Raw genomic sequence first — 14,231 nt, forward strand, 5'->3', positions numbered from 1 at the left:
GTTTTAAAGCATCAAAGGCAGAGGATCAGCCCCACCCTGTCCTGTGGTGGAGCTGCTGTAACTGGGTGTGCACCAGGAGCCTCCTGTCCTGCCCAGGCCCCTCTGGGGGGGTTTCTAACTTAAACCTGGTTTTGTTTCACCAGAGCCAAGATTTCCCTCCTGATGGGCTGCACCAGTGAGGTGAGGGCTGCCCCTTACTGTCAGGGAGTTGTGCAGAGCCCGGAGATCCCCTCCAGCCTCTTTTTCTCCAGGCTGAGCCCCTTTCCCAACTCCCTCACAGGACTGAGTCTTCAGCCCCTTCCCCAGCTCTCTTCCCTTCTCTGGACGCCCTCCAGCCCTTCCATGTCTTTCTCCAGTGAGAGACCCAGAACTGGACACAGCACTCAAGGCCTCACCAGTGCCATTTTTTTCTAAGCCTATCCAGAATTCTCGCTGTGAGAATGATCATAAACAAACTGGTATTTTAAGATGTTTCAGAGTTGTTTCTTCTGGCACCGGCTTGTTCTCTGGGGATCCTAAAATGCAAAAATAAACAAAGCCACAAAACTTGAACTTGCTGTCCCAAGAGGTTTGCTTCCCACTGGGCTCTCTGGGATGCTGTGGGGAGGCTGCTGAGGCTCACACTGTCCTCGTGCCATTATCCCTCATCACTCTTCCAGGCTGCCTGCACAGCTCAGCTTTGGCACCCCCCAAGCTGTGTCAGACACGTGGCAGGAGGGAAAGAGCTCGTCCTTGTTTGAGCCAAGGACAACCCACCATCCCATCAGCCAGAGCAGCTGCCTGGTGTTTAGGAGCTGCCCTGATCTCTGATGCTCATCGAGCTCTTGTGGACTTCAGAGAAATTAAACCTTAATTCCTCTTTGCTCTTGTGGTTTCCTGGAGCACAGGGTAATTGCTATTCCAAGTGCTGCCAAAGCTGCGGTCTCTGAGTAATTGGAGTGTGAGTGGTTCTTGTTCTGATTAGGGTTTGGCTGGGGCTGATGAGTGCTCGGGGCTCTGGGATGAGGAGCGTGTGTGCCTCAGCCCACGGGGCTTGTTGGGAAGGAAGGAATGGCTGTGCCAACAAACCCGAGCCTGGACATGCCAGGGGCTCTGTCTGCTGGCCAAGAGCAGGGCAGGGGCTCTGCCTTGGAGCTGGAGCCTTTGTATCTCTCCTGTACAGGTGAATATGGTCAGTACAGGCATTTCTGTGCTGTGCTATCACTTCACCCTGCGTAAGACAGACCTGCCGGGCTTTGTGGTCCCTGTTGCTCCACAAGGTCAAACCATGACAGCAAATACCAAGGACTTGTTAAGAGGAGCCCTGTGTAGGAGGCTAATGAGCCACGGTGCAAGGAGCCCACGGGCTGGGCTGGGTGTGCGGGGTTCTCTGGGCACACACAGCGGTTTTTCCCCGAAGGGAACAGGAAGCTGTTGCCTCAATAGCTGCTCCTCGCAGCCATCGTGACTTCAGGGCTGCCAGGGCCCCCGCGCCGGCTGCCTCAGGGTCCACAGCTCTCCTGGTGGCTTTGCTGGACCCTTCCAGAGCCCAGAGCCCTGTGAGGGTGGGAGCGAGCAGCCCCGGGGCACAGCGGTGGGAAGTGCGGCATGGGAGAGGAGGGTTTGTTTGTGCCGTTGGAAAGGGGAAGCGGTGAGAGGGCTGAGCCAGCAGCCCCCGTGAGCAAACCGCCCTCATGGCCGCTGCTTCCCCCGTGAGGCTCCGCTTCTCGCTCTGCTCCAGCAGCTGGAGAAGAAGCCACGGCTGTCAGATGTGAGCATGGTGCATGAGGAACCCACCACAGAGATGCCTCCAGCCCTCAGGGTAAGTGGTTCTCTGCACAAGGTCCATCCCACAACAGCGGGGTTGTCACTCACCTTCCTCAAGGCCTTGTGAGGAAGCAGCTTGTCGTGAAGCCAAAAGTCCCAGGGCTGGGTTTGGTGCAGCCTCCCTCCTGCACGAGCTTCAATGCAAAACATGGCCTGGGGAGGCTCAGCCGACATGGGGTTTTGCTCTGCTGTGAGTGAAGAGGAGGAGATAAGGTCAGGATTTAACCCCCAGGTGCCATCATGGTGGGCTCTGGGACAGTGCTGGGCTGGCTGGGCACCCTTTGGTGCTGCTCTTGGCTCCTGCTGCTGCTGTGCCACAGCTGAATGTTTGCAAAGACACCCTGGCACTGCCTACAGCTGGGTTTGGGCTGTGCACAAGAGGGGTCCATGCCCAGGACTCCCAAATTCCACTCTGGACTGTCCGCTCCAGGGCTGGTCCCCAGTGTTATTGAGAAGATGGGAGCAGAAGGGATGTAGACGGGGCTGTACTGGGGAGGTGACACTTTGGGGTTTGTGGCCAGGCAAGAAAAATGCTTTTTGACACCTGCTTTTGGGCATCACCAGCCCAACCCGGGCTTCAAGCTGTAGAGGTACCTGTGGTCATTCCCAAACTGGCTGGGCTCTGCTCAACAATGCCACAGGCATCAGCTGAACTGCAGGGAGGAGTTTTGGTCTGGCTCCAGAGCCCAGCATCTGCACTGGGGTAAAACCTGGCTTCTTCAGCCTGATTGAGGGGTTGGGAGCAAAGTTTGGAGCCTGTCTGGGCTGTGGGGCTGGTGCCAGCTGGGAGCAGTGGGTTTGGAGGGTAGGGAAGTGGGTCTCTTGGGGTAGTTTGAGATTGGTCCCACCTTCCTCCCTGTGTGGAAGAGCTGAGGAGGGCTTAGAGAAATGCCCTTGCCAGGTGACTGGGACTTGCTTTGAGCAGCAGAATGATGTTGATGTTGAAGAAGGACAGGGTGTCTTGCAGTTCCTTGCAGAGGCTCTGCCACAGCACTTGAAAATGAGAAAAGAATGTAAATAGTGAGCCTTCATAAATGTCTTGTAAAGACACCAAGCCTTGTCAGTATCAACTCTGACCCTTCTCTGAAGGTGAAGGTGACTCTTAGCCAGGTGAGAAGTGCCTGAAAGTGCTCACAAAGTGTCTGTCATGCTCACAGCCATGAACTGAGCAGGGAGGTTTTGGCAGAGGGGCTGTGGTGTGTTAACAGCTTGTTTTCTGTTTCTGTCTGCCAGCCTCGAGCAGCACTCAAGGGCTGTGTGTGCTCCGAGGCCACTAATCCCCAGGCCCAGCTGCAGGAAGTCACTGACCTGCCACACAGGTGGGAATGCCAGGGGCCACGAATGTCTCTCTGGCTACAGCTTCCATCAGCTGATACTTCTGACAAAACACTTGGCTTCTCCACTCCCCCCTTGGCAGCCCCTGGGCTGCAGCCTGCAGCGCTGCCTTAGAGCGCGCTGAGCTCTGCCGTGCTCCGCGCCGGCGTCTCCTGCTCGGGGCTGGACCTTGCACGGGGCTCCCAAATGTCAGACTCGCTGCTCAACCACTCCTGGCCATCGTTTTCCAAGCGCTGGAAGAAGAGATGGTCCTTTAAGCGAGGTAATGGCCTGTGGGGACAGGGGGCTGAGTGTGTGGAGGGAGCTGGGCTGTGGCAGGGACAGCTTGTCCTGGACTGAGCAGGTACCAAAGAACCCCAGGGGCCGGGCAGAGCTTGTTTTGAGGTGCCCCCTGCTTCTCCCTGCATGAGACACTGCCTTAAGTGGTGATTAACACTTTTCCTTCCATTTAATCTTCTTTTCAAGGCACATAATTGCCTCCGGGAGCTGGATAATGGGTTAAATATCAGCCTTTTGGTTTTGTACTAAGTTTGTTTCGTGGCTGGCAGTGAGCTGGATGTCCCGGTGCTTGGCTTGCAGACAGCTGTCTCTGCATGCTGCCTGGCCAGAGTTTGGTGTTTGAGCAGATGTGGGGGAAAAGATTCCTTCAGTCTTTCAGTGAGGGCTGACAAGCAGAGCCCCAGTGTCCAGAGCCCTGGCGGTCTGGGTGGCCCTGGCTGGGCTTCCCTGTGTCCAGCAGCAGGGGTGGGAAAAAGCAGCAACTGGTGTCAACTGGCCTCATTTCTGTCTGTGGTGCCGTGACTTGGAAAGAGGGAAGTGAGAGCCCCAGGAAGCAGGACATTTGCAGTCCTGGAGGAGGCAGACACTTGTGTCCTTGTGAGCAAACAGTGCCTTCGGGCTGATGCTTTTGGGTACCTTTACCTGCAGCATCAGAGCTCCTGCCCCTCTTTCTCTTTCATTATTCCCCACCCACTCCCAGTTCTCTTCTGGTATGGATGTGCAGGAGACCAAGATCCAAACTGAACAGCTGGGGGAAGGTTAATTCAGAGCAGGACACAGGGGGTCCTGCAGGCTCTGATGTGTGGTGAGCCCCAAGCCCCAGCTGGGTACCCCACTCCAGCCATGCCTGCCATGGGGGTTATGGGCTGGCTGGGCAGACTCAGGTGGGCTGATTTCACTAACAAATGAATCAGCCTCATGGTGCTCCCAAGCACTGACTGCTTTGCAGATGGCCTGGGTGCAGCCAGCTCCTTTCAGCAGGTGCTTGCAGAGCAGTTTGTCCTGTTGGGGCTTGTGCTTGGGCACAAAATGCTCAGGTCTCACTCAGCCCTTCTCCCACACTGATATTCTGTAGTGTGGCACTCGCTAGTCCATGTGGGCCCTTCCCTCAGTACCCCCTGGAGCCGCTGCAGGAACCTGCACAGTGATCTGGAGGGAATCAGAGGGGCTGCAAACTCCCTCAGCCCTGCTGAGACCCTTCAGCTGAGAGACAGCAGGGAACTGTCCCAGCCCCCTGCTCCTCTGCCCTCTGTGCCCAAGAGCCTGGCCCCAGCAGGGTGGTGATAAGGCAGTGGCTCTGTACAGTGTGTTACAGTGTGGGACAGCTTATCTTCCCCTGCTCCTGCCCAGAGCCAATCCCCACTGCTGCCAGGGCTGGCCAGGAGGGGCCCACGCCAGGCAAGGGGCTGCACTTCAGCCCATCTTGGCACAGGGAGTTCAGCACTTACTTTCCAGAGGTTTTTGTCCCTGTAGCTCTGCACACCCTGCAACAAGATATGTGAAGGGCAGCTGGGGCCAGGAGGGCAGGGGTGGGTCAGGGGAAGATGGAATAATTTTTATTTCATGTTTGTGATGCTCTCCATGGTTTCCCAACAGTCTCTATCCCTGACTGCTGGGAAATACCCAGACATTCTCATCTTTCCTTCCTTCTGGGATTGTTTCATGGAGCAGAACTGCCCAGTGCCTTTGCCCTGCTGCGTTTGGTGTGGTCTTTCCCCAGTGGGAATGTGTTTGATGTTGGAGGATGTGACTGGTGTGGCCAGAGCTCACAGCCATGTTTTCCTCCAACGTGTCCCCTCCCAGCGCCAGCCTGGCTCCAGGGTCACTCAGGGACATGCAGCATCCTGCACCAAGCCAAGGGACAGGCAGGTGAGGATGGGACACTGCTGTCAGGGCTTGTTCCAGTGCTGGCTGCTTTGGTGCTCTCACCTGCTGTGACACTTGTGGGTGCAGCTCCAGTGACCAGCCTGTCTGAGGGAAATCAGCACAACCAGCTACAGGAGGGAGGGTTTGACCACAGGTCTGAACTGGAATTATGAAAATCTCTGCTGGGATCCCAGTGGCCTTGGGCATGGTTAGAACAGCATGAAGCCTTCTTCCTCAAGCCAGAGCAGCTCCGCCAGATCCTGCTGTCCCCACAGCATCAACCCCCCTGAGACCATCCCAGACTGTCACATGCCATGGATTCCTGTCACTGCTTCCTTCCTCCCCCCACAGCAGCCCAGAGTCATCATGTTTCACCCGTGGGAAGCTCTGGCAAAGTGCAGGAACCATCCCAGCCCAGCAAGCGATGCTTCCTCTCCAGCTCTGCCTTGGGAATTCCTCTGAGGAGGCTGCTCCCTGCAGCAATGACCTTTTATGGTTTCCAGCCAGAGACGAATTAAGCAACTGCAATACCTAATCTGCTTAATGTTCTCCTAAAGCAAACAGCGTTTGTTCTTGAAAGTGTCATTTTGTTATCCCATCTCCAGCTTCAGCTGAGGAAAGGTGACGGCTGCTGTCTGCCAGAGCCTGGGGGGCCAAGATTCCCTGTCCCCTTGCCACCATGCTGGTGCCTGGGTCCTTCCAGACAGGTTCAAGAGCAGAGTATGAGAGACTCAAGGTGCTCCAGAGTTTGCCACACTTGCTGACACACTGGCGACCACCTTGATCATTGATATGGGGATGTTCACAGCCCCCCAGCCCTGCCTCCTTCCTGTGTGTGCTCCACGCTCAAACTTCCTCTCCCACCATCCCACAACCCGACGCCTGAAGGCATTTTTCCCCATGAGCTCCTCCATCACCCCCTTGCCCATGCACGGTGCCAGCCCAGCCTCTGAAGAAGGAGCCCGGCAGTGCCGTGGCTGGTGCTCACACATTGCCTAAAATGGTGTCCCCACAGCAGCCGCCCGTGCGCTGCTGCGCCGAGCCCGGGCCCGCGGCGCCTCTGATTTATCGCGTGTTGAACCGAGTGTCTGAACCTCCGAGCAGGATTTAAGTCCTTTGGTGGGTCTGGACCGGGTCTGTTGACTGCAGCCTATGCCTTGGCCAAATCCTGAGCCCTGCATGGCACAGGCAGAGCTCAGGGAATATTTTCCAGGCCTCTGAGGAGCTGACTCTGTTCCAGGGATCCACTTTAGGGCTGCATGGAGCTTGGTGCAGGCCCAGAGTAGCCTTGGCGGGATGGCTGGACACTGCTTGGGAGGAAAAACTCCTTGTTTTAGTTAAACCTGCAGTCCAGGGCTCTGGCCTCTGTCAAGCCACCGCCCTTGTCAGCTCCTGCTGCCTCCCAGGGCTTTGCTGCTCTCCCTGTGGGTAGTTCACTGCTGAAAGGATGGCGAGAGCGGGGAATCTCCTTTTTGTTCCTTCCTTGGATTTGTATGAGGGGAAGCACCCTCTGTCCTGGCCTCCCTGGGATGTTCCCACCTCCTGGTTGCTCCCCATGGGTCCATTCTACCTTAGCCATCATCCCAGCCTTTTGGGGGGCTTCAGTGGTTTTCACTGCCCGCTGAGAGCTTTGGCTGCTGTTTCCTACAAGTTCATGCCAAAATCTGTGCTGGTTCAAGGGTATATTCACTTTAAAATACTGATTTTAGATTGCAAGCTGAATCCAGGTGCACTGAAGAAAGCAAAAGGTGACGTTTAATAGCTCATTAAATCTCTGCCAGTTACAGATGCAGCTCAGGGACATCCTGGGCAAGAATTGAAAATTCTCTTCATTAAAAATGTAATGTGAAGTAAATTTTACAGCCTTGCTAGAAAGCCTGTTTCAAATTTTCCCTGGTCTTGTAGCTAGAAACCCCTTAATTAAAATAGTGCCTTCAGAAGTGTTTTCTTTCTATATTATTTATAGTCCTTCACTTGAAACCATCACACACATTTGAACACACCAAATGCTCCTTAAAACAAAAAATCTGGCATCTGCAGTGCGCAGTGGGATCCAAGGAACAAACCTCCAAACTCTCCCTCACGTTTGCTGCCTTTTTTTAGTTGGCACCATGCAATTCCTGGCTGAATTGTGTAGCTTTATAATCCACAGCAGGATGCAAGCTTTCCAAGAGTGTGTTTTTTAACAATGTCCCTTACATTAATGTTTTTATGCTTGATTTTCCTGGAGTGTGATGGGTTTCTAGCAGTTTCCTGCTGGTTTTTCCCATTGGATAGATACGGCTGCTTACAGTCTCTTGCTGTTGTTCTCTGCATCTTCAGAGATCCACCACAGTGCTTCAGCCAACAGCCTGGCTTTTTTCCCTTTGCCTCAGCCTTTTGCCTCAGCTGTGTGTGTCTCGAAGGAATAAAAAGCCTCCATGAGTAATGCAATGGTTCAGGGATTGTGGCTAAGGTTTACAGTGTGTCTCGCTCCACAGGAATGTGCTTCAGTCAGCTGGACCATCTATTGTACCACAAACACATCCAGACCTTGATTTGTTTCTCAGTGAGTTATCAGATGGAATATGGACACTGAGGTTCACACTCCTGCCTGGGGAAAATCCAGAGGAGTGATCCAGAAACAGGAGAATTATGTGCTTTTGGTATTGCTCTGCATATTCAGTGTTGTCTGGAGCCACCAAATTGCCTCCCAGTATCCTTTATTACCCACCCACTCAGGAGTCCTTTATTCATTATGGATGAACATAAAACCATCAGTATTTTTATTCCTAGATTTCTGATTCAAAGGTCCATAATGTCAATAACAGACATCAAAATGTGCTAAATTCTTTTACCATGGAAAAAGCCTCTGCAGCATAGGACACCCTATGGGGGTCTGGCTGGGACAGTGCAAGCCTGGTCTGTCCCCTTGCACATGCTGCAGGGATGAAGTTTCTGTAGAGGGATGAGGTCTCTGTTGGCAGGAAATCCCTACACCAGGTTCCTACAGGATCAAGGCTGCTGTGATCTGGAGATTGCCTGGCACTGCCTGTCTGGGCAGAGGGCACATGGAGCCTTTCAGTGCTGCCTGATGTCACCTGTGGGTGTGCAGCAGGTTTTCCATCCCTCCCAGATGTCTGGTTACCTGCTGAGACCTTCTCTGTCTTGCAGGGTCTGACTGCAAGCCGTGCTTACGGGAATTCACTAACCACCACAGCCCTGCCTTGGAGTATCCCACCCCCAAAAGCTTTCTCCCATCCCTGATTGCTGAGGATGATTCCTTCTGCACCAGCATGGCTGAAGAGAAGGCAAGTGTCCTCTTTCCTGTTGCTACTACTGTGCAAGGCAGAGACCAGGGGCAGCAAACTGGGTGGTCAGCACCACATATAGAGGGGTTTGTGGTGGAATAGAAATGAGGGAAAGTGGTACTGATCCAGATTGTCAAGGAATACGAGGTTATGTTGCTGTGAGAGACAGCAGGGGAGGGTGACTATTAGAAAGTCACTAGCAAGTCTGGCTATGCTCTACCCCAGTTTCTGCATGGGTTACGTCCCCTTTGCAGGGTTGGTGTGAGGCTCTCAGAAGATTTGTGCTGCCTTTGCAGGAGGACTCATCTTCCACAGAGCTGGATGTGCCAGCAGCAGACTTGCACAGCAGCACAGAGGATCTCCTCTCAGACTCTGCTCTCCACGGCACAGAGTATTACAAAGATCTGGGACTCCTGAGCCTGCCGTCTGCCAAAACAGCGCCAGACACAGCAGCACACCCAGAACAAGGATCCCAGACTGTGTCTGCCCTTCCCTCATTAGAAGAGAGACCAAGGGCTGTGAGCAAACTGTCTGTGGATGTTGCTTTTTCCAATCCCGTTTCCTGCTCGGTACGTTATGGTGAGGCTGACTGTCGTTTTCTGAACAAAGGCCACCTGTGCTCCTGTGCAGCCATGCCAGATGATGGTACCAGCACTTCTGAGCATCCTGCAGAGGCAGACAACGAGCTGGACCTGCAAGAGGCCCAGGATTCCTTCCCCACGCTGGTGAGATCGATGTCCACATCCCGGAGGCACAGCTGGGAGAGCCCTGTGTCACCCGTGGACTGCAGGCGCAGGTATGGCAGGACTGTGAGTGGTATTTGATGTGCACGATGCAGTGGAGGTGGGAGGCTGAGCATCACACTGCTCACAGCTCCAGATGCTGCTGGGTGGTCTCCCTCGCCTGTCAGCATCTGTCAGGTCAGCTGGACACCCACTGCTCCTGTTGGGTGGGATGTGGAAGAGGAAGGGCTAGGGCAGCAAGAGGCTTTAATGTCTCCCTGGAAGTAGGAAGACCCTGTTTTCCTGGTGTTGGGGCTGAGAAGAGGATCTCTCTTTTCTGTCTGAAGGGAATCTTGAACATCATCAGTTGCCCTGATGACCTTTGTCCTCTGGCTCAAAGGGAATTTTTCCCATCAAAGAGGGATTAAGAGAGCTCTGTCAAATCCTTTTTCTTCTTGTCTGTGAGTTGGCTTGGTGGGGCCTGTGCCTGCAAGCACTGTGCTGGCACAGGCCCCACCTGTGCCAGAGGAGAGGGCTCCAGCCCTCTGCCCTCCATGTGGCTGCACAGGAGGTTGTGTTTGTAGCATGGTGCTGAGCCCTGGCTGGGAGTAGAGGCAGGTCTGGCATTCCTGCCATCCTCTGCTCCTGCCACATGAATGCCTTGAGCTCCAGGTTCCTCCAGGAATGCATTCCCTGCTGACAAATGTATTGATCTCCCAGCTGACTGGGATTTAGGTGCAAGCCAGCAAGGACTATTTTTATCTCTCCTCCTTATACGGTACCCTAAAATTATCTCAGGCTGAAATCTTGGCAATCCTTTATCAAGCTCAGACTTTGGTTCTCAGACCTATTGTTGTGCCATGTGCCATGGATCATTCACAGTTTATGCTGTAACAGGCACATGAGTAACAGTGGCACGGAGTGGCTGTTGGTGTCAGGGACACGTTCTGTCTCCTCGCTGGGTGATGAAGCACGTGTGAGCAGGAGGCCAGGGAAGGGGAATACACCCCACTGTTCCCTAAGCAAACACTTCCTGAAGCCTGCCTGTGGCAGCAGGAATGAAGTGACAGTGATCTGCAGACAGAACCCATGCAGAGACTAAGATTTTCCACTGAGCTTTATCCATCATTTTGCTTCTGTGTTGTCACTGTAACAGCACTTGGTGTGCAGGACACTGTGGGGCACTGGGGGAGCTGGCCCACCCCTCATTTCCTGGGAAATAACTTTTTTCCCTTCCTCAAATCTGGGCCCTGGTGGGAGCAGGATTTATGGCATGATACCACAGTGGTGATGTGATAAACATCATCTGCCACTTCTAAATGCCCAGAGGGACTTTCCTGGATGGCAGCTGACAGGACATCAGCTCTGGGGCAGGCAGGACAGGCTGCTGCCAGGGTGGCTGCACAGTCTCAGGGGTTGCTAAGAGATCAGTGTGAGCAGTCCAGCACTAAACATCCCGGGTGACCAGGGAGCTGGGGACTCACTGGTGGCAGCCAGAGATCTGTTTTTAAAAGGCTCAGGACTTGGTGTGCAGGCTGACACTTCTAGTCATTTCCTTTCCCTCATGCCTGCTGTGGGGAGCCTCCTTGTCCCAGCTGCATGAGGTTGTTAGGACCACCCAGCCAGGAACATTGCAGGGGCCGTGCCATGCCGGGCACAGTGTGCCAGGTCTGCTCAGGTCTGCTCTGAGGCTTCTTCTTGCCCCCTGATTAGGTTCAGCCTGGATGTCACAGAGCTGGGCAGTGATCCAGAGCAGGATGATGTGGAGAAGAGGAGCCAGTCCTGCCTGCAGCCTCATGTGTCCCTTCAGCTGCCCAAAGGGGAGCAGGGAGCCTGGAGCAGCAGCCGGGGTGGCACAGTGATCAAAGTGGAGATAGAGCCACTACGCCCAGACCTCGTGGCCAGCCCCAGCTTGCAGGAGATGGTGAGTGTGGAGGGCTGGGCACAGGGGCAGCAGGGCAAACTGAGGGTGCAGAAAAGCAGCACACACAGGTGTCAGCTGCAGGCTGGACTCCTTCCATGCCAGCATGGAACCAGGAGGCCTGCAGGAATCTCAGCAAGGATGGGCTTTTTCAGATAAACTGTCCCACCTTGTAGGATAAAGGCCCTGGGAGCTGCCTGTAGTACAGCCCTCTTTCCCATATATTTAGCTGGAATTTCCCTTCCCTTGTGCCTGTTGCCTCTTTTCCTGTCACTGCAGCTCTAAGAAGAGTCTGGCCCTCTTTTCTCTCTAATCCTCTGTCTGGTAGTTGAAGACAGCAGTGCCACACACCCCCACACACATACACCACTTAAACACTGCTTTGCTCTGGGCAATACCATTAGATTCAATTAATATTAAAAGGACAATTGCATCACGGTGCTACATGTCCAGTAAAAGTGAGAAGTGACTTAGAAGGTTTCAGGCACAAGTGTCACTTGCTCCAGCCTTCCTGGAGCCAACAAACAGCTGGGCCTAATGGTCTCCTGCATCATAACTCTGACAAAATGAGAGGGAAAAGGTGAGGAATCAGCCGTGATGGAGGCTCCCTTGGTGCAGAAAGCACCAAAGATTTCTGTGACTTTTTACTTCTCCAGAAATGTGTCGGCAACAGGAAGAGACTGAGGTCCAGGTCTGTCCCATCAGCCTGTGAGACCACTGCCTCCCCCAAGATACCTCACAGTCTCAACACTTCTCTTCCAGCTGTGGAAGGTTGGTATAGACTTTATGCCATTAAATAAATGGCTTTAACGTGTGATTACAAAGATAAAAAACTGGATGTAGCCTCTGGAAGTGTGGCCAGCCTCTGCTTTCCCTCCACATGGTCCCAGGAGCTCCTGAAATACAAAGCCAAGCTGGTTCTGAGTCTGACTCTGGCTAGCAGCACAGTCTCAGCTCAGACATGCCCATCCTCAGTGACACACTGCCACATAACCTCCCTGTGGCCAGTGCATTGGTCACTCCCTACTTAAGTCCCACCTGTAAGGATTGCACTGGAGAAAAATGTGGTGATTTCAGAGCCTGGGAAGTGGAGGGGAGGCTGGCTGTGGGGAAGGGCTCTGGGGTGGTACCAGCTCCTCCCCTACTGCAAGCAGGACCCTCAGCAGCAAATCTACAGACTTGAGAGGTGAGGAGTAACACAGAAAAGTGATCTAGCCTTCACTTTCCTCACAGAAATGTAGAGCAGAATCTCCTTCCCTAACTGCTCCTGGCATTTCCTCCTTACCAATCAAGGCAGAGTGGGAGCCCAGCACAATTAACAGGATCCAGTTGCATAGATTGCAAGGTGGTGCTCTGCAAAGGCAAACTAGGATCCCTGCTGAGAGTATTTTGTGTTCCAGGTGTTGAACCCCCTGCTCTGGAGATGCTGGAGAAGGACCACGTGTCTCCAGACCATGTGTAGGTATTGTCAGTCCTGGCTGGTTTGAGATGAGGGAGATTTTTGAGTGTATCTGAGATTGCAACAGCAAATGAAATCCCACTCTGTGCTGGGCCACAGCTGAGCGTTGGTCATAAAGCAGCACCTGAGGCTTTGTGGGGTGCAGAATGTCTGTACAAGGATATTTTCTAATCTCTTGCTTTTCTTTCAGGCTAATTGTCCAGAAGGTACTTCAGGAGCTGAAACATTACCATGGGTAAGTGTGTTTGGGACAGGGATGTGTGGGGAGGTCACAGGTCTGCCTAAGACACACCTGGGAAAGGACATTTGGTCCCTTGAGGGGCAAATCCCCAGGGTACCAGAATCACTGATTTATTCCAGGGAAACCAGAGTAGAATTGAAAGGAAAAGGGGCATTTTATGTACCTCCTCAGTAACTCTAGAAATGTTCCTGCCCCATCCAGAAAATAAGTGTTTCAGCTGACGCAGAAGTTCTGCTTTTGTGTTCTTTGCTGTGATAATGCCTTTTCCCTGCCCAGGGCGAAGCAGAGAGCTTGTGTGCAAGAAGGCAGTGATTCTTCCCAGCAGAACCTCACTTGGTTTGAGTTCCTGTCTAATGAGTAAGTGAGACAGCGGGTGACACAGACTTTGTGTTCTGACAGCAGACTGATTTCGAGTCCTGTCCATCTAAGCTCTACTGCCCTGCTAATCCTGTGTGCAGGACACTGATATCTGCAGGGGTTCAGCCAGGAGTGTGGCACTGAACAAAACGTGCACACATATCTTGAAAGTTCAGCTCCTTATTTGCAAGTGTCTCATTAATAAGTGACATGGGTGATGCCAAACCAGGTCTTCAAGGAGATGGAAAGCTCACACTCGCGGTCCTAAAGTAATGCTTCAATGAACTTCATCAGTGATCGTCCTAAGCTGGGCTTGGTCAGTGAATTCCCCCTTTTTTAGGGTATTTTGGTCTCCTTTCAGAAATGAGGACAGTGGGAAGAGTGATAAAGCAGAGAAAGGCACAAAGGTGATGCGACGTCTGAGTTCCCTGCGGAGCCGAGTCACTGGATCCTGGCAGAAGGATAAGGTGAGAGAGAGATGTTGAATTTGTGGAAGGAATTGTTAAATTCTTCAAGTAGAAAAGGGGATCTGACCATAGGGAACAGTTAGCTGGGTTGCTTTGGGATGGCTGAGGCCTCTACGTTGGCCAGCAGATGCACTGTGACCCCTAAAGCAGTAGTAGTGTGTGGGACTGAGTGATCCCTGAATTCCAACTCTCCTTGCTCCAGAGCATGTTCTGGATGCTCTTATGCTGCCCTGGCACAGCAAGAAGTTGCCTTGGCTGGGTGACTGCCTGTATCACTGTTTGTGGCAGGAAGAGCCTGTAGAGGAACAGCCAAGTGTGTCCTGCCCTTCATCACAAATGGACTTAGACTAGAGGGACTGGCCCAAGCCTTGGGAAGGCATTTGGGAAAAGCACTGCCATCCCACTGTACCTGCTCCCCACCAGCTCTATGCTCATTTGTACCACTGGGGAAAGGAACATGTGGGCAGTGTAAGGCCTGTGACTGAGCT

At 53.2% G+C, this 14,231-nt stretch overlaps 1 protein-coding gene across 3 annotated transcripts in view; it reads left to right on the top strand.

The window, feature by feature from the left end:
- Window positions 1–1,449: 1,449 nt before the first annotated feature.
- ARHGEF18 (Rho/Rac guanine nucleotide exchange factor 18) overlaps window positions 1,450–14,231 on the top strand; it is a 50,658-nt gene continuing 37,876 nt past the window's right edge. For 2 of the 3 annotated variants that reach the window (XM_030231927.2, XM_018921610.3), the window contains exons 1-10: window positions 1,450–1,801; window positions 3,040–3,403; window positions 8,440–8,576; window positions 8,873–9,372; window positions 11,012–11,222; window positions 11,876–11,990; window positions 12,620–12,677; window positions 12,869–12,913; window positions 13,196–13,276; window positions 13,638–13,743. In XM_030231927.2, the coding sequence (XP_030087787.1) occupies window positions 3,328–3,403; window positions 8,440–8,576; window positions 8,873–9,372; window positions 11,012–11,222; window positions 11,876–11,990; window positions 12,620–12,677; window positions 12,869–12,913; window positions 13,196–13,276; window positions 13,638–13,743 (1,329 nt within the window). In that variant the 5' untranslated portion in view covers window positions 1,450–1,801; window positions 3,040–3,327. The remainder of the gene's footprint in view (window positions 1,802–3,039; window positions 3,404–8,439; window positions 8,577–8,872; window positions 9,373–11,011; window positions 11,223–11,875; window positions 11,991–12,619; window positions 12,678–12,868; window positions 12,914–13,195; window positions 13,277–13,637; window positions 13,744–14,231) is intronic. The other variant, XM_018921611.3, reaches the window with a different exon arrangement.

The sequence above is a fragment of the Serinus canaria genome, chromosome 28 (genome assembly GCF_022539315.1).
Source record: "Serinus canaria isolate serCan28SL12 chromosome 28, serCan2020, whole genome shotgun sequence".
Taxonomy (NCBI): Eukaryota; Metazoa; Chordata; class Aves; order Passeriformes; family Fringillidae; genus Serinus; species Serinus canaria.